We start from the raw sequence: 20,655 nt of genomic DNA on the forward strand, positions 1-20,655 counted from the left end.
CATGCAATTATTGCTTTTATTACTGGTTGCATTTGGGTCTGATGCTCCATGCTCTTTTGCCGCTGGAGTCCTTGTCCCCCTGTGATTGCCGCTTGCAGCTATATTGTTAAGCAGTTTTTTATGTTTTCAGATCCCATTAATAGCAAATTAATAGGAAAAATTCAGAACTAAGACTGCTGGCAAAGTGAGCAGTTACCGTTTGGCTGGGTTTCCTCTTATGGACTGCTAAGATCAGAATTAATATGTATTGTCTTCATGAAACGAACCTGGGAGGATTTCCACTGAACGTTTTACCCCATCTTCCCCCGGTTGGACAGATGCAGTTAAACCACAAGCTCTCAATAGTGGTAGAGACAGTGTTGCTGGTCAGGATGCTCAATTTGTGGTCGCACCAGCATTTAAACATTTCATATTCGTTTAACCTATATGTAGCCTAAAGCCGTCTCAACACAATTAAGCTTTAAACAGGCGGTTTCCCAGGACTAAAGGTTCACGTGGAACTAACATATTGAATTGAAAGTGGTTTCCAAACACGCCTGTAGAGCTAGAGCTGTCACGCAGGTATTACAGTCATCAAGAACAAGAACGCATTAAAGCAGGTCAAATGTCAGCTTTGTTTGCTGTATACCATATTAAATTATGTTCATGGCAACTGAAAAAATTCAAGAACAGCATGCGGTTTAGTTGTCAAGATGAGTCACTAACACAGACAAACGGTACACTGTTATGCTGGTGGCAATATTTTATCTATAGTAAATTTTAATTGTAACATTATAGTAAACTATGGAATTACGTTTATTATTCTGACATGTCCAAATTTACTAAAAACTCTGCTTCAACAATAAGTATATATAAATAAGACTGTATATTGCCGATATGCTATTCTATGAACAACACTGCAAAGCAGACGCTGTAAACTGCTTGTGTTTGTAGTTATCAACATTGTAGTTATCCAGTTTTCATATTTAGGAACTTTCGTTAGTGTCATTCATTTAATGATTGGATTAATGAACTCTTGGTTAACAATTTTTCATAAAAACTGTGCATTTGTATAATTATCTACAGTATAAACATCTCAAAAATGGTCGGATCAACTTTTATCAGTTCTACAGGAACAAAACTACACTTTTACAAATATCTGTAATTAAATCAGAAATTAATTAGAGGAGATTGAATGTAGGCTTGAATAAAACTAGTATTCAGTGCTTAAGGTGAGAGTAAGTGCTTAGTGTTAAGCTTCCTGCTCACGAGTACGAGTCTAGAGTTTGCTGACAACTTGTGGATGACTGACAGCTGCGGGAAAACCGCCATCAAAGGCCGCATTCAGGACTTCATCCAGAGTACTGGCGAAAACAAAATCCAGGTCAGCTCGCACATGGGCAGGTATCTCCTCCAGATCTTTCTCGTTGCGCTTGGGGATGATAACCCGTTTCAGATTGGCTCGATGAGCTGCCAAGACTTTATCCTTTATACCTCCCACCTGTAGAAAGACAAGACGTATCTTGTGAGATATCAGCAGCTTCTGATGATGAATAGTTTTTAAACAAAACCAGGTTCTGTGAAGGATGTGCTTTGGGTTCCTCACCGGCAGAACCAGTCCTCTTAGAGTGATCTCTCCGGTCATGGCCACATCAGAGCGCACCAGCCGCCCGCTCAACAGCGAAGCCAGACACGTTACGATTGTAACACCGGCGGAGGGTCCATCTTTGGTGACGGCACCTGCTGGGAAGTGCAAGTGGACATCGGTACCCTCCAGAGGATCAGTGCTGCCTACAACAACATAATCCAAACACATAAATCAATCTCGATCACAGCCGATCATTCTCGAAAACAGACGAAAATAATAAATAACATCACAGGAATAAATTAGAAATGTATGGTTATTTTTAATTGCATTAATATTCACAAAATAGAATTTTAATGTAGTGTGTATCTGTAAATTACCATTAGTAAGGAGGTAGGTTTTGGCATTGCTTCGCAGCCAGCTGATGGCTAAATGGGCCGATTCCTTCATGACATCCCCCAGCTGTCCCGTCAGAGTCAACTGACCTTCTCCTTCCATACGACTGGCCTCCACAAACATAATCTCTCCACCCATCGGAGTCCAAGCCAGACCGATCGCCACACCTGGCAGGGTCAGACGCTCCGAGACCTACAAACATAGACAGCTCTGGTTACGTACTTAACATACTTATCATAACGTCAAAAAAGGACATGTATATTACATACAATAATATATACATACACAATACGTATGTGAAGGATATTTTACATTTATTTACATATTTATATGCACATAAGCATTAACAAACTTATCACAACATCAAAAAATTATATATATCTCATACAATTATATATATACTCAATATTCTGTTTTTGGGTTCACACAGACTTTAAACTTAACAGCTACCTTACTAAGTTATTATTGAGGTTAATTTGTAGTTAAAGTCGGACCAACGTTCTTTCAAAAATGTTAGCTTTAATTTGTTTATATACTAACTGCGAGCGCTAACGGACGTTTTCAAAGGAGTAGCTGAGCAGTGTGTGATAGTTCAGCAGAATTTAGGCTGTTCTCTGCCTGCCGCGTCCCCATAGGCATGGCAGGAATGCAGACTCCATTACAGAGAAGAGAGAGCACTTCTCCTCTGAGAAACACAACAGCACACACACACACACACACACACAGGGTCGGGGACTAGCAGGCCGAAAGGTTTGTGGACAAATGAAAAACCGTACCCAATAATGACAAGACCGCACTGAAAATGACATCAGTCATCAATTTAAAAGAACAAAGACCACTACACTTTTCTGAAGAACATGTATGTGATGCCTGCTCATTTAAAACTTACCGTTGTGATGCTTGGATGTTTTGTTAGTTGCTATGCTGTTGCTAAGATATTCTGGGTGGTTGCAAAACCCTACTCCCAAATCCGTATGATACGCTGGTCCCTAGACATGTGCTACCATTTAAAGGGGGGGATTTTCATTCGTATTCTGACATATTATAATTTACAGTAACTTTTTTTGATTTAAATATACATTTTAAAATGAATTTTCAGCAGCCATTAGTACTGTTTGTAGTATCACACAACCCATCGGAAAATGATTCTGATATGCTGACTTTGTGCTCAGGAAACTATTTTTATATTGTAAATGTTGAAAACTGTTATGCTGCTTAATACTGCATTACATTTTTTTCAGATTTTTTTTTTCTTAAAAGGAAGTGATTTCTATGCATTTTAGAAACATTTCCTGAATAGACACAAGAGCCTTCAGGCATTTATTTGATACTAACCTCCATTTCAAATATTGGCGGCCCGAGAATATCCTTAAGGGCAATGTGGTCAATAACAATCGGCATCTCTGGAGGTGACGCTATCCCAGAATCCTCCTCCTTGTTCTGGGTATTTTGGTCTGAAAGACACAAAATCTTTCATGAGAATCAGGTGAAAACATTTTTAATGTTGGCTTTTAGTCAGTTTAAAACTCTGCTGTGTCAGTATAAAAGAGACTAAAGTATACTCCATTTAGAGATTAAAAAAAAAAATCTTCAGAAAAGTGAATTACAAGACAAAAAAAAAAAAAAAAAAAAAAAAAAAAAAAGATAAAATTTGATCACGCTAGCACTTCCATTATCATGTCTATTTGAGGCTTTTCATTAAGGAAGGTGACAGACATTGAGGCCGGAGGGGAGAAAAGTGAAAAGAAAAGCGAGAAAGAGAGCTGTCTGAAATAATGGAGAATTACAGGCTGTAGAAAAAAATGCCACAGGGGTCCAGCTAAGGGGAAAGCAGGTGCTATCTTAATTTTGGGAGGAAACAATGCAGCATTATAGGTTTTAATATCACACATAATAAAGAAAACAGCTTCGGGGCGTATTTACGTTCAGCATACATCCACGTGTTTATTTTCTTAAATGCGTGTATTGTGACAATTACATACATGCCCACAAGTCATATGACTACTCTGTTCATTTCATGTAGAAGAGCAGCAGCATGTTCTGAAGAACAGAGGAAATGGAAAGTGCATATGCCATTCTGAAGATTTTGTTGTGCATGATCAGCACACATTTTCTAGGGGGAAAAATTTATTTCGTAAAAGTTCATCAAAAAACTTTCCCCCGTGTTATTTCCTGCTGAAAAAAAAAGTTCACCATTAAAAGAGCTGATGCCTGAACAACCAACCCATTCATTTCCCTGTAACTCAAGAGGTCAATGCAGACACCGAACTGTAAGAAGACTGCGATGTACTGAATGTACTGAAAGAGTTAAGATAACAGCAGGAAGCTCATGCGACAGCTGTCATGATGTTCAAACTAAGAACAACACCTGCTACAGAGAGACTGCATAGAAATAAAAGAGCTCATACATTCATTTCAAAGCTTTATTCTGGCCGTCAGGCAACATAGAGAGCAAAAGAAAACCCCTGACCCTCATCTCTCTAAATCTGATCACACACATGGGCCATGCAGGAGAGGTTTGAGAAGCGGAGTTGGGGTAAATCAGAGTCTGAACAGAGCGTTAACTAGCCGCGCCATTACTCTGTTACAGAGCAGCAGCTGCAGCGAGACGTGAAGGGGGTTTAAGGCCGTCTGTTAGCACGCTTTACCCTCCTCCACCCCTCAGGGGGCCCGTGCTTAGAGAGATTGATGACCAATATGTGCATGTGTTTGCTGAGGTTTTCATAATGTGTGAGACTAGTTTTTCTGACTGTACGTTTGATAATTTCTCAGCGTGGGTTCCCCACACACGCTTTTTAGTCTGAATACACTTCTAGAGTTGGTGTGTACTTGATTCCGTCAGTGTGGCACAGCGAGGTTATGTGTTATGGATTTTGCTGAAGTCAGCTTTCTGCATGTGGCACGGAATGCTAAACCCTTTCAGAACCACTGCTGTCAGGAAGCAATACACGACGGACATACGGAAAGGTTCCTCAGTCTAATGCATCCTGAGGGTGTCCTACCACATGCAAGACTAGTGGTCCATCGTTACGGGGAATTTTAAGGACAATACAAATGACAGTATTTAAAGGAATGTGAGTAAAATAAAAAAAGTAATAATAAAATGTGCAATTTAATAAAAGAAAATTATATATTTCATATATTAGATTTTATATATTAATTGTATATTACATATTATTAATATTTTTGTAGCAAAATAAATACAATTAATTGTTATCTTAAGTGAAATAAAAAAATCTATTTTATATGAAAAGAATGTGTTTATTTTACCAGTTTTATATACTTGGTATTTGTCGTTATATTATAGTTCATTTAATTAATTCTAATTTAATTGTTTTATTTTATAAATTACTTTTCACTACAAAATAAAATAACTATTTCAACATTTGTGTTATATGTTCAATATATATTATATAAGAATTTCATATTTAATTTATTTTATTTAAAAAATAAGAAATTCATAATAAAATAATTGATTTAAATATTTTATATATTATATTTTATATATATTCTAATAATTACATTTATGATCATTTAATCTTTCATTTTATTTAATACTTTTAAAAATACAATAACAAATGTTATTTATTTAATATATACATTTATTTCATTTTATAAATAATAAATTGATGACAGCCTTATTTGCAGTTCTAACTGTATTTAAATTCTGTTCATATATTTTGAGATAGCAATCGGGATGCAACAAAGACAAGGGCTCACTGGGACAGACTGTTTTATCTTTGCCCTAAAGGCCATGACCATCAATCCTGAGAGTACGGCTGAAGCAGAGCCGGGGGAGCTGGCGTAATTCCAGCCGTAAACAACAATGGTGTGCGAGATGAAAAAGTCCCAGTTTTACCTGCATGTTGTTCAGTGGGGGACTCTGCTCTAGAGACCTTATGACCTTCAGCGACCTTCACAGCTACTGCTCGACAGATGGCCCCGATCTTCCTCTCCAAAGAGCGCTACGCCTGCCTCCCGTGTGTACCTACAAACACGTTCACACACAAATCACTCTGTCATTACTGCCGCCACTGCTGGGCCGGGGCCATGTATTGATTGCTTTTTAGCGGATAATCATCCCAAAATTAGCAACCTCTGAGGTAATTAATTAGTTTGCTCTGCAAACATCTCTAATTGACAATCCCTGATGGACTACAGACTTTTAGAAATTTAGCAGCCTGTCATAAGACGTGGTTTTGAAGCAAAGAATGAGACAGCACAGATATTTAACTTTTTTTAACCTTAAGGGCTATATTTTATTTGTTTATATTTATATTATTCATGCGTTTTATTTTTATATATATGAATATAAATGGATTGTTATTATTACTTTCTATATTATTTGTATACTTACATATTTTTGTTAGAAATCTTAATAGTTAAATACACACACACACACATACATATATATATATATATATATATATATATATATATATATATATATATATATATATATATATTGTATTTTTAATAAATACAACACATGCTTGTATATATTTAAGAAAAATATGTTATGTTCATATTAGTGCTGTCAAATGATTAACGCATCCAAAATAAAAGTTTTTGTTTACATAATATATGTGTGAACTGTGTATATTTATTATGTTATTTTGCATATTTGTTTTAATATATACATGCATGTGTGTGTATTTACATACAATAAAATACATTTACGCAGTACACACATGTATTATGCAAACAAAAACTTTTATTCTGGATGCAATTAATCATTTGACTGCATTAGTTTATATATGAAATCTATTTTTATTCAATATAAAATATAATATGAATGAATGAATGAATGAATAAATAAATAAATATATATATATATACGTATATATATATATATATATATATATATATATATATATATATATATATACACATATATTAACATGGAAATATTTTCAAATATATACTTTATGTGTGTTTATATATAGATAATAAATATACACAATACATATGCACATTTAATGTAAACAAAAACATTTTATTTTGGATATATATAGTTATAGTTATATAAATACATGTGGATGGAGAGAAGAGGTGTGTGATTAGCTCTTAATTGACAATGACTGCTCATGTTTGGACACTTTAATCTGGCCCTTCTGTCCTCCAAGTGAGTTATCAGGTGCCATTATCAGCCTGAACCTTTAGAATACAAAAGCCTGAGCGTGTGTGTTTGTGTGCATACTTGCTGATGATATCCTTTGTGGTGTCCTGTGGGATTTGAAGCTGTTGTGGGGTCAGTCCGTGCTGCTCCAGCTGATGAGGGATCAGGTGCCGATGGGCGATTTCTACCTTCTCCTCCTGGGTGTATCCTAATGAGACACACGTGCTGATATTCAGAACATAAATTACAATAAACTAATCAAGTATTCAACTACAAAACCATCTGCTCGGTTGTAGGATAGAGTTAATTGTGTTCCGAGTTAATACAGCCAGAATTAATCACTAAAAATGTCATGTCGTCAATGTCTTTTTTGTCCGTAACTGAACTCTGACCTGGCACCTGGAGGACCTCCATTCTGTCCAGTAAGGCAGGGGGGATGGTGGCCGTGGTGTTTGCTGTGGCGATGAAGAGGACTTGTGAGAGGTCGAATGGCACGTTGAGGTAATGGTCGGTGAAGCTGTGGTTCTGCTCCGGGTCCAGAACCTGATTAAGATCACAGTTTATTTGCACAAAAATTCAGTAGGTGTGTAAGAAGCAGTTTATGTGGGGGTTTCCTAAAAATACACAGACAGCTGCAATTCTGCATATTTCATAAGGAATTTGTATTACACAACATTCTGATTATAAGTTAGAGTGTGTATTTTCACCACATGTCAAATGTATCATGAACATGAACATTAACTGCTCTAGCCTGAGGAGGTAACCATAGCAACAGTAGGCTGCTCGAGCCCCTTGTTAGAATCAGCGTTATGGTATATTAACAAAGCTAACACCGTTATCGTTTATTAATTTATTAAGGATTCACATATCATCATACCATTACGAACAGCAGGGGCCAGTTGCATACACTTAGACACCATCTTAAGAACTAGTTTTACCAACTAGCAGTTGCCAAGGAGTGACCAGTCTTACTTTTGCAATACAAATAAGATCAGTCTACCTTTTCAGAACTGTGCACTGGCAGATCTTGCCTGTTAAATAAGCTTTTTTATAATGCTATTTGAGCAAAATAAACATTTATTACACAGTTGTTCTCATATGAAATTTTATCATTTAGTGAACAGCTTGGGAGAATTTTATGTTTCCCAATAGAAAGAGATAGGTGCTGCACTTGGATGCTTAAGAGGCATTTTAAAGATGGCCGCAGAGTGACATGACTTGTCTTAAAGGAACATCCCACCTTTTTTGATAATAGGCTAATTTTCCGACTGCACTAGAGTTAAACAGTTGAGTTTTACTGTATTTGAATCCAAATATCACTGCACCTGCTGCAGCCGTGACACAGCAGCAAAGTTCCCTCATTATTACGCTGGAATGAGAGTATAATTCCTAGATATATCAGTCTGGAAAATAACTTTTCATTTTTCATTTTACATCGGCCTTAGTACACAGTGTAACTATAGTCAGGTTTTAGGAAAAGTATTAAAACTCTTTGCTACCGCCAGACCTGGAGATCAGCTGAATGGATTAAATTATGGTAAAACTCAAATGCTTAACTCCAGGCGAGCTGGAAAATGAGACCATTTTCAGAAAAAAGCGTTGTGTTCCTTTAACACACATTGCCATATCAAACAAATTGTCAGTAAAAACGAATGACTCATGTATCTGAAGTATACTATATAACAGTAAGGCTTTATGTTCATCAAAGCATGTTTTTCCTGAGTACAACACATTTTTTTCATTCTTTGTAATGGGAAAACTTTTTTTTTTATTTTAAAAAAGGTGCCAACACCAAGAGATGAAAAACTTTGGATGAAACACCGCACTTGTCACTGTCACTTTTGTCACACATTATTTGTATTCCAATTGTCGCCATTACCAAACAATTAACTACAACTTTTGCCTCAACCTGCTGATTTGTTGCTTATTAAGAGTTAGTTAGGTAGTTTAGGTATTGGTAGGAGTAGGGATGTAGAAAATGTTTATGCAGAAAATGTGCTTTATAAAGTGCTAATAAACAACAGACAACTTTTTTTGAAAATACGCATGCTAATAAGTAACTACTTACTCAGAATTGGTCCATATACTAACATGCTGCCATGAGTTTAGATTACATCCACGTTCAAAAGAGCACCTGGCATTTGCAGCTGGCTAAAAACGCTTTTGTGGACACAGCCAAACAGTTTCTGGTTCAAATTCAGACATAACCAAAAAATAACTGGTGGTTCAGGAAGAAAGTCAGTAACAGCTTTGACTGATTCACCGACTAAGTCGGTATCAGACCAAATGTTTTCAGTGATAATTGAGTTATTTTAATAAGAATCCATTTTCATGGGAAATTTCAGTTGATGGTCAAAGGATTCGTCAATGTAGATGAGTGAAACTTCACAAAAAATGGTTGACTCATGACAGGGTTAAGATGGCCATAAGAATCTTCCACTTTGACTTGAAATTAACTAGCAGTGCTTATGTGAACACACATTAACTAAATTACACTAATTTTTTACCCAATTTTGCACCAATCCAGGATGCCCCATTTGAGGTATTAGGGTTAAAAACAACACGAATATAAATATATAAACAACCACCTCAAAACGATTTATTACGAAACGCTTCCCTAAATAAAACGTGCTTGCTCTCAGCATCTGACAAAATAATCACAAAGCTTTCTGCTGAGCTTGCCAGGTCACGTCCGCCCTGTGATGAACTTCCCTATATCTCTCTTTATCTGGAGTACAATGAAAAGGGTCACATGTTTTACAGTACGAGATGAGCGTCACTCCCCGGATGGTTTCTGAGTGGTGATCTTCTGATTACTGGATACAGACTGCTGATCTCTGAGTAAAGTGTGAGATGCATTTCTCTACCTCTGCTGGACTGTAGTAAGAACTCATCATGCCAGCAGATAAGAGGATTATAATCAGAGATATACAGATGTTCAGAGCTTCAGGAACAGCTGCGTCACAGTAGATATTTGGATATTTATCTCAGTGAAAACAAACTGGCTTATGTGAATTTAAGTGTATGCAAATAGCAATGTATATGTGATACTGTGCACAGAAGGGGCAACGAACCTGCACTTATCTTGAATGCAAACTGATCTTGTAGACCACACACAAAAAATTGGCAAAAAAATAAAAGGATTGTATCTATTTTAGTATTTTAGTATTGTGGCATATAATGTCAGGCAGTGAGTCTGGGTAATATCACACTGGAACAGAGTGACCTGAAATATCTCTCAGTTTATCTCCAGCATATCCCATTCCAACCACATTTATAAGGTCAATATTACATTAACACCTTTTATAACACAAGATATTAATTCGTGGGAACATTATATTAACTTGTGGGAATGTGATATTATGTCATTGCCACAAGATCATTTTGTTGAGGGAACAATATCCATTTTTCATGGCCAACACATTGTATGTTGAGAGAATTACTTTTTTTTTTTTTTTGTGGCCATGAGTTCATTGCATAAGTAAACCTGCATGACCATAGCATACCGGGAGTATCAGAGATTAATAAAATAATTTACATAAAATTAAAATTTTATATTTGTATAGTATAGACTTGCTATGGCTATATTTTTATATTTCATATAAATATCATATTTATTTCCCCTTTTAATTTGTGTATTGCTTTACCTAATGTTCTGTATAATTATTGCAAGTATACTTTACGCTTGTAGGCTATTTATGGCTATGCATGATGATAAATAAGGCTGTTGTGTTTTCATTTTAATGATTAAATCCTCAACAAAACTAGACATGAGGCTAAATTAATAATTGTTCATTCACAGAAATAAAACGAAATACATGTTAAATTAAAATTAAACAAAAAGTCAGAATGTTATAAAATGATTGAAATGAAGGAGAAAAATAATAATGATGATGATGTTGAGGATGATAATATTAATAGTAATATATACAAATATTACGGAAAAAGACAATCAGTTAATGGACACACACAGCTAGCACTTTGGGATGGAAAAAAATGTTTTCTCAAATTAATATCTCACAGCCACATTATATAATCATGTTCCCACAAGTTAATTTGTGGCCACCCGGTTTTGTATGATCATCCCTTCTTCTTTACTTCTAGTTTTAACTCGAAATAAACATGAATGGATATCTCATGTCCCACAATTGCTCAATCAGTGTTTTACAGAAAGACATCAATAAAACATCTTGTGAACAAAATGCCGCATAGCAATGTTTATTTTTTATAAAAGAAGAAAATATGTGAAATAGACAATATACTCATTATATATTGGTTTATTAGTGATGGAATTATTTAATATATGTTTAAATAACCATGAAACAAGTTATGTAAATGAATATATTTTAAAACAATAAATACAAACACTATAATTTAAAACTGCATTAAGTGTTGTATTTAAAGATAACTAGTACTTGAATTTAGGTTTGCCCTTTGTTGTTAACTGTAACCTTATTAGTTAGAACATAAGCTGAGGTAAGTTTTTTTTATCTACAAATGAATTGAAAGAAAGCAATTTGTTCGATAAACCACAGTTTAATAAAAAAATAAAATCTGTTTAGTTTTTCCTCTGCTTTACTTAAACAATACCAAACTGTGACATCAAAACTGAGGTATATTCCAAACCATCATGTTTTTGTACCATTTGCATATATATATATATATATATATATATATATATATATATATATATATATATATATATATATAATATATTAAGATTTCCTAGTACTGTGAGATTGGTCAAGGCAAGTAGCCGTTGTAACCTACGTGTAGTGCCTCTCACCTCCAGCAGGGCGGCAGCAGGATCTCCCTGCAGGCTCTTTCCAAGTTTGTCCACCTCATCCAATAAAAAGACAGGATTGTTTACCCCAACAGTCTTCAGTCCATTTATAATGCGACCAGGCATGCTACCTACGTACGTGCGCCTGAAGACGCAGACACATTGAGATAAAGTGGGAAGAATGTATAGAGAGGGAGAGATAAACGATGAAATGAAAATGATGAGAGGAGTGAAAAAAAAGATCTGTATCAGTGCTCCGGTGGGCAAACAAAAGAACAGATCACAATCATCCTACATAGCGACCTGAAGTGCAACTGTTTTGACGCAGTCCTATTCAGGTCGCTGGTAGCAGTCAGTAGGTGTTACTGCCGATGGAACAGGTTACACATGGCTGCGTAACAGGTTATAGCATGAATCACAAACGCAATTTGAAAACGAATAAATATAATGAATAACCCAGTGATAATGTTGTTGAATCAGGCACCAGTGCATCTGATGTGGTTGAAAACACTGAAACTAGTATTTCATCCTACTGAACTGACAAAAGACAGGATGTGAAGACAGACAGGACGGAATCGTGCCCTAATTACAGTCATTAGGGGCTGTAAGACTGTCATTAAACTTTATACACTATACTGTAGTAAACTAATGCAGACACTTTTAAACCGGCGTGCAACGAACAAGACAAATGCAGAGAGCGTGTGGGAAAAGTCCCGTGAGAGCCGTTTGTCCTAAGGACACATTTTCCGTGTGTGAGTGTGAGGTCTGACGTTAACCAATCAGAAAACATGAAGGCTCGCCCTGGCCTGCAGGGTGTCATGATTGTTATCACCTTCTTGTTTCTATAGTGACAAGAGATCAGAGGCAACATCAAAGAAGTCATCGGTTCAGGTCACGGTTTAAAGTTTCTCTGGTTGTAGAAGCGGCACTACGTCACGTCTCTTTGGTGGATTCATCACAGTCTGATACCTCAATCTGATGCATCTGCACACATTTGCATCGCCGCATGCTTCACATGTTGGTTGTGAGTGACTCACCATTCGATGGCAAAACAACGCCTGAATAGCTATATTGAGTTTCAGCGTCTGAAGGATCTTGGATTAGTAACGTAACACCAGGGTTAACCACAGTAACATCAGGGTTGGGTCACAGGTTTTTAGCAATGCAGTGGAAATATGGCTTTAATTCGAAACAGTTATCTGAACAGATGGTTGGTGTTTATATAGTAGACACTGTAGGACTGTTCCAATAGACAACAGTATTGTGTAATGATGATAGTCGGAGTTATCGCCCGTGTCTGATGCCACTATTCTTCCCTTGTTTTCTGGAGCTGCTGTTTGCATAACTAAGGAAAATGTAATATTATAATTACAATGTTTCTATTAAATTGTTATCCCTTGAAATACTAATTCAGTCATATTAAAAAACATTAGGCTGCTTTTAGCCTTATGCTGTATTTGGTTCCCTTTCTAGCAATATAACTAAGTAAACAATTACATTTAAATGAAAACATCATGTATCTGTGATCTTGCAGGCTAACGGTAGGACTAGCACTTTCCAAGACCGTCCAAGACTAACTATCTTTCAGAGGTTCGGGCTAAGTATGATTGTTTCAAAAAGAAATCAATGCATTTATTCAGAAAGGATGCAATAATTTGATGTCTTTTAAATTGCTACAAAAAAATATTGTTCTCTTATTCACTGAAGAATCCTGAAAAATTCTCCATAAAAATATTAAGCATGTTTTCAAAATGTAAAAAAAAAAAAAAAAAAAAAAAAATGTTTCTTGTGCACTAAATCAACATATTTGAATGACTTGATCATGTGACATTGAGACTAGTGCTGTCACATGAATAATTGCGATTCATTGCATCTAAACATATTTGTGTGCAATCAGACGTTTAAAAAATCAGGCTTGAAGTCTTGCACACAAGGCTTTTTCTGTCCGAGAAAAGCCTACATAAAAAGCAAGTTTCCGTCTGACCTGAATGTAAACCAGTTTCTTCTTCAAAGCAGTCTGATGTTGAGACTATATGTATTGTATAGCATACCCGTTTGAAGATCAGACATACCGCTTTTATAATGACCTCTCACCTGTGGCCACGGATGTCAGACTGATCACAGACTCCTCCTAAGGCGATGCGATGGAACTCTCGACCCAGGGTGCGAGCGATGGAACGCCCAACGCTGGTCTTTCCCACACCAGGGGGTCCCACAAAACACAGTATGGGACCCTTAAGGGTGCTCTTGAGCTGCCGAACAGCCAGATACTCCAGCACCCTTCTCTTCAGTTTCTCCATGGCGTAGTGATCATTATCCAAAAGCACCCGCGCCGCACGGATGTCCAGGCAATCTGATTAGACAGAAGAGTTCAAATAATGAACAGATACACTATCGTTCAAAAGTTTGGGCTCAGTAAGAATTCTTTTCAAAGATATTTATACTTTAGTTTAGCACAGATGCATTAAATTGATCACTAAAAATATTTTTACATATAAAAGCTGTTCTTTTAAAAAAAGTATGAAACAAATTGAAATCACTGTTTTTATATTTGATAATAAGTGTTCTTGAGCACTAATCAGTATATTAGAATGATATTATAATCTTTATGTATCACTGAAGACTGGAGTAATGATGCTAAAAATTCAGTTTTACCATTATATGAATAAGTTACATATTAAAAGAGAAGTTAATAATATTTCTTAAAAAAAAAAAAAAAAAAAATACAGCCTTTGTGACCAAGAAAATGTTACAAAAACATGATAACTAAAATACAAATAATAATAACAACAACAATGCATAGCTTTGCTCGAAATTACATGGCTTGAAATACATAAATAATAAATAATTTGATCAATTACTTTTTTGTCATCAATTAAGGATAAATTGCAGATAATTTTTCTAAATTTGCAAAAGCAAAATCAAACACGATTGCTTTAGCCCTTGATTGCACGCATGTTGTAAAAATTCTAAAAGGAATGTATTTTATCAAAGACATATGCATCACCACCGTCTGATGTAATAAGATACGTGCAGCTGGCTCATAAAGTAAACCTAAACTAGGCACAGAATTTTCTTTATGTTTCACACAAATCATGGGTCGTCTATTCTGCATTTACAGCAGAACATTCCTGTAAGGCCAGACCTCTCTATTCCCAGCTTTCAAGCGCCGATCTAAACCACTAAATCAGTTTTCTTCTAATGCAGTCCCACCCTTGAGCGCTGAGCTCTAAAGACTATGAAATGCTGCACTTTATGTACATGAGACTTTCCCAGCAGAATTCCAGCCCCAAGGTCTGTTATACATCTAGCAAGGGAAATTCAGAGGGATGTGTGTGAGCGCGCTTTGAATCACATGTACATGTTTGTTTAAGCCCTTCATGGATAGTGAGAGATCTTATTTCAAGGCAAGCCATAACCCAAGGATAGTAAGTAATGCATACATTTTTGTACATGCTTTTGAGTTTGCCAATAAGTAATACAAAAATAGTTGCAATCCAGCACATGGAAAAATAATAAAACAAAGAACATTAAAGAATATAAATGTATGTTTAACGCTTTTCAACATATGGTCAAACACTCTAGCTGTACTTGGCAAGATAATTTGCTGTACTTGAGTTCTCAGGGTCCTCCATGTGGCCATGGAGAACATGACAAGAATAACACATGTAAACAGTTCAACCTCTAGAACTCATTTCACAAAATGTGGTAAAAGGCTCCCTCTACTGGTGTCTCCCTCGAACTGTTAGACCATTAAATCAATTATTTTATCTTAAATACTCAGTCAACTGAATTTAAAGCTAATTATTTAAATACAACATTTAATTTTTTTTTGTTTTTTAAAGATGCCTCTAATGCTCACCAAGGCTGAATGTACTTGATAAAAAAAACATTAAACATTGTGAAATATTATTATTAAAATCAAATGCTTGTATTTTAATATATTTTAAAAAGTAATTTATTCCTAAAGCTACATTTACAGCCTATATAATTTCAGACTTCAGCATCACATGATCATTAAGAAATTATTCTAATATGTTGATTTGGAGATCAGGAAATGTATTTATTACCTTGATTATTATCAATAATACAGCTGCTTAATAATTTTTAAAACCATAATTTTTTTCAAAGATTATTTGAGCAACAGAACAGCATTTATTTAAAAGAGTAACGCTGTAAAAGTCTTTACTGCTCTTTTGCAGTATTTAATATCAATTTAATGCATGATATTGAATAAAAGTATTAATATCTCATAAAACATTGTACTAGTTTTAATTTTTTAAGATGGATTATGCACAGATGGAATAATTACATTTCTCATTTCTAAAAACTATGTTTTTTTTTTATAATTTGCATTACATAAAATATAAAATGTACAAGAAAATACAATTCTACTCGTAAACTTCATTTCAAAAGCAAAGACTATACACAGATACATTTAGTTTATTTTTTTTTGTTAATTGTATTTTCTTTTATTTTCTGTTCACCTGTAGTGCTCTTGCTCCAGGGAAGCTCTACCATCATCTCCAGATAGTTGCGGGTGAGGGCATACTCTGGCATGGACTGTGGCATCTTTTTTAATCTGTGTAAAAGAAAAAGAAAAAAAAAAATCTCTAAGATAGGTTAGAGTAAATGAGGAAGAAATTCTGGGAGGAACCATTAATGTTTTATTAATTAAAATAATGATTAAACTGTAAAGATAATGACTTTTCTATGATACATTTAAAGACAACAGAACAGATGCAGGAACTGGTCAGTGAAAAGTCCCTAGCTGTACAGCGTGTAGTTAACTATAAAATGTGGTTTCCTCTAAAAATTACCAGAACGCACCGTTTTAGCTCCTTGAGACACACACGCAGTGCCGCTTCCGGCATAGCAGCTTCCTTCACCTTCTTCTCCAGCACAGCCATGTCGTCACCATCCTCATCCTCTGCCTCCTCATCCAGCGAGAACTGGCGACCTGGGAACACACCACCTTTACGGATAGCCAACACCTAGGAGAAAGAAGAAGCACTGTGTAACATGACAGGAAGTGTGGAGGAGGGTGAGGCAGAGGAGAAACAGATGTTGGCCTACTCTCTTGTCATCATCAGGTCTAAGTTTGCGGGTCTTTTGCAACAACTTGAGTCCCTCAATTTGTCTGGTGAGCAGAGGAAGAGCCTTCTTAAAGCGTTCCTCCAAATCTACTGCATCCAGCACCTGCCAACAAACAAAAATATTAAAATAATGACGGTTTACAATGAAACTAGGCAAATCATTTAACACAAGCAATAACCATTTTTACTGGCGCACCTGCAGTTTCTCTTTGTTGGAAGTGCGAATCATGGAGGCCAGGACATCCGGTAAGGTTTCTCTGGGCAGGCTGTCTAGCAGCCTCCTGAGTTTAGCCACCACAGGCACTGACATGTCCAACATCCCAACCAGCTGGACAAAAAGAAACCAGAGGACACTGTCAATACACTGAATGAAAAGCCTACATGCAATGAATCATCCTCTAGCATTTGGCAAAGAATGAAGCCTTTATATTCATTCAGTGTTTAAATGATGACTCACTCTATAGATGACTGCTGCCAAATGGGGAGAAAAAAAAACTCTCAATCACATTCATGTTTTCTATGGTCATGAAAAATGATGTCCTTGATTATTACTATTATTAATGTCCCTTAGCACTAACTTTTTTGAAAACTTTAGATGCCATCACTCTTTCATTTAAATTGTAGTTTGTAATTGTAATTAAATTCTCAAGTTGTTATAGCTGTAAAAGCAAAAGAAGTTTTTGGGAAAAGTAGGCCAGTGACAGGATTGGAGTTCTTGTGAAAAAGATTCAAAATAAGAACACTGTGCATCAGATTATTAACTTATTTATTATGCATGCATTACATTTATTTACATATTTATGTTGCAAAAAACTTAATTTTCTTTTGAAAGTTCTATTCAAAGAACCCTGAAAACCCTTTCGTTCTCTGGTAATAATAATAAGAAATGTTTCTTGAGCACCAAATTAGAATGATTTCTGAAGAATCATTGGCTATAATAGCTGTTCAGCTGTCCATCACAGGAATATATTACAATTTTATATATATATATATATATATATATATATATAATATATATATATTTAAATCGTATTTTAAATCGCAATAATATTTCACAATGCTTTACGCTGCTTTTGCTGTATTTTTGATTAAATAAATACAGATCTGATGAGCATAAAAAATGCCTTTAAATGGTCTTTATATTATATTATACATATGCGTAGCAAATGAATAATATCTGTGATTTCAGGATGTTGTGGCAATAACAAACACTGAATCCTTCTGTCCTGACCTGTACAGCCGCCTGATAGAACCTCTGTGACAGCTCCCCCAGCTCTCCATCAGCCTGTTCTCCCTCGGTGTACTGCTCCAGTTTGTCAAGCTGTTCCACCTCGGCCACGGGGAAGGGTCTCTCTCTCAGCAGCTGGGTCACACGGAAACGACACAACCCCGTAATGAGCAGCGTGTAGTGCGGTTTTGGCCAGTTGCTCCCCACAACCTGGACCGCCAGTCCTGCTGTGCCAATACTGAGAAAACAGAAGTACAAATTAAAGTAATGAGGTCCGAGATTTGTTTCCTGTAAAATCTAATTTGTGAAGTCTGAATATGTTTTACGCCAACTCTGACACACAGAGACACACTGAACAGTGTTCATAAATAATAACATATAATAAAAAATAACTTTATATCATGTTTCCGTTTAAATTACAAAAGCTAAATGTTAATCTAAAAGTTAATGTACGAACATATTCTGCATATAGTCAAGGAACAGTGCTGGCTGAAAACCTAGTGAGCTGCCAACCAAGACAGCGTCCAAGACAATCTGGCTTGTCATCATGATTATTGAATAAGCATTTTGAAAATCATTTTTCATAGACTGCTGGAGACGATTTCCATTTTGTATGGAGGATATAGCTGCAGAGCAGAGCCAGAGAACTTTACATTTACCATAACATTTCTATGACTGTTAACATTTTGTATTTATATTGACATTTACAAGCTCTGGCTTCTTAATATTCTTATACATGACTTGGGGAAGCCATTGATTGCTGACAGAGCAAAGCAGACCTGCAAGGTTAAAGTCCAACTGCTGCTCATACGAATATTCCAGTAAATAAACATTGTTGCTAGTAGTCTGTAACATGCAAGGAAATGAATCCAGAATTAATGTTTAATTCTGAACATAACTAAACATTCTCAGGGTAAAGTTCAGTGAACATAAATAGTATTTGTTATGCCTGTCAATCATCACCCTAAAAACATTAATATCCCACAAAAAAAAATACTATAGTAATATATAGTACATAATAAAGTGTTTTTAAAGCATATTATAGTGCAGTGTATAACTCTGTTAATGAATACTGTAGTATTAATTATAGTGAACTGATAAATTGTAACAAATACTTTAGTATACCTTAGCTTTTACTTCAGTAAACTATATTGTAGTATAACATACCTTATAGTTGTTATCACAGCAAATACAGAATTAACACAATAAATTAATTCATTACTTTACCGTGGTTCAAAAACACTACAAAAATAGCTTTTACTATACAGTGGGATGGTTAAAAAAAGTTTTGGGAAAATGCAAAGGTGACACGTTATTAACTAACTTTTACAATACAATAAAAGACAGCATTCTTTTCATAAGGAAGCTCAATGAGAGCTGCATCACATTGGTTCTGCAGCGGGCTTGACGGCTCTGAAAGCTCTGAAAGCTCAGACCCACCTATGTAAAGACGGGAGCTCATCGCTGTCATGCTCGGGATCTCTGGTGTTAGGGATAACCCCGATGATGGTACTTTTTAGCGACGTCCCCTTCAGCAGTCTGCTCTTGACTAGCTGCATGTTTCTCGCCGTGTCGACACTGATTCTCATGGTCGAGCCCGGTAGCAGCACTCCATCGTGAGTGCACAGCAAAGGCAGCCGGCTGGGGATCTGAATACCGCTGTTGGATGACATTTTGCGGGGTTTGGATAGACGTTTAAAGTTTAAAACTACTAGTCACGGTGAACTAACGGGCAAAGAACGACTTCATCGTATGACAAACTAGGACAAATGAAAACAGGAAGCTGGAACTACGGCAGGTGCAGTAGGACAAACATGGTGTGCAAACGGAAACGCCTACTTTTTTGTGAAACCACGCGGAATGCAGCCAAATGTACACTGTGTTCTCTCTCTTTGTAGTGTGTTTACTGGAATATGCTTTGGGACAAAATCAGGAGAGAACAGGGAAATTTGAGGCGATCGAGACAGAGGGTGCATTAAAACACTCTTAAGATAAATGCCTCAAAACGCTAAAAACTCAAAAATGTGCAATATGTAAACATATTTCATATTTTAATTTGTAAACGCAGCTTGATTTGTAAAAAACTTTACAACTTTAGCTATTTTACTATTCTGTTCTACTTTTTGTACCATAGGAAGCATAGTTTCTTTTAACGTTTTTAATTACAGTTTATTATTATTTAAAATATTTTATATTTTGCTTTTTTTTTTTTTTTTTACTTCATTTCAGTTAGTTGCCAATGCAACCAAAAAATTGTAAAGTTTATATTAATAACATATTCATTTTGTTTTGTTTTCTTACTTTAAAAATGCAAGTTTTCTTTTAAAGTGCTTGTTAGATTTTAGGTTTAATCTACAGTTCTTATCCGGTATAAGAAAATAATTTGGCAAATGTCATCACCTCATCTTATGATCTTGTCACTGATATAGTAACGCCAACAGGTACTTTATGTGTGTGAAAGGTGAGATT

General features: G+C 35.7%; 1 protein-coding gene across 1 annotated transcript; it reads right to left on the bottom strand.

The window, feature by feature from the left end:
• Nucleotides 1-595: 595 nt before the first annotated feature.
• On the bottom strand, nucleotides 596-19,969 carry lonp2 (lon peptidase 2, peroxisomal). The gene is given in 16 exon segments (XM_043264797.1): nucleotides 596-1,480; nucleotides 1,586-1,770; nucleotides 1,945-2,152; nucleotides 3,296-3,414; nucleotides 5,820-5,925; nucleotides 5,927-5,948; nucleotides 7,161-7,287; nucleotides 7,472-7,622; nucleotides 11,866-12,007; nucleotides 13,957-14,215; nucleotides 16,350-16,444; nucleotides 16,693-16,856; nucleotides 16,939-17,061; nucleotides 17,155-17,286; nucleotides 18,190-18,424; nucleotides 19,627-19,969. Coding segments are annotated over 16 exon segments (2,523 nt in total). The 5' UTR covers nucleotides 19,860-19,969; the 3' UTR covers nucleotides 596-1,258.
• Nucleotides 19,970-20,655: the final 686 nt, after the last annotated feature.

The sequence above is a fragment of the Puntigrus tetrazona genome, chromosome 18 (genome assembly GCF_018831695.1).
Source record: "Puntigrus tetrazona isolate hp1 chromosome 18, ASM1883169v1, whole genome shotgun sequence".
NCBI classification, from domain to species: Eukaryota; Metazoa; Chordata; class Actinopteri; order Cypriniformes; family Cyprinidae; genus Puntigrus; species Puntigrus tetrazona.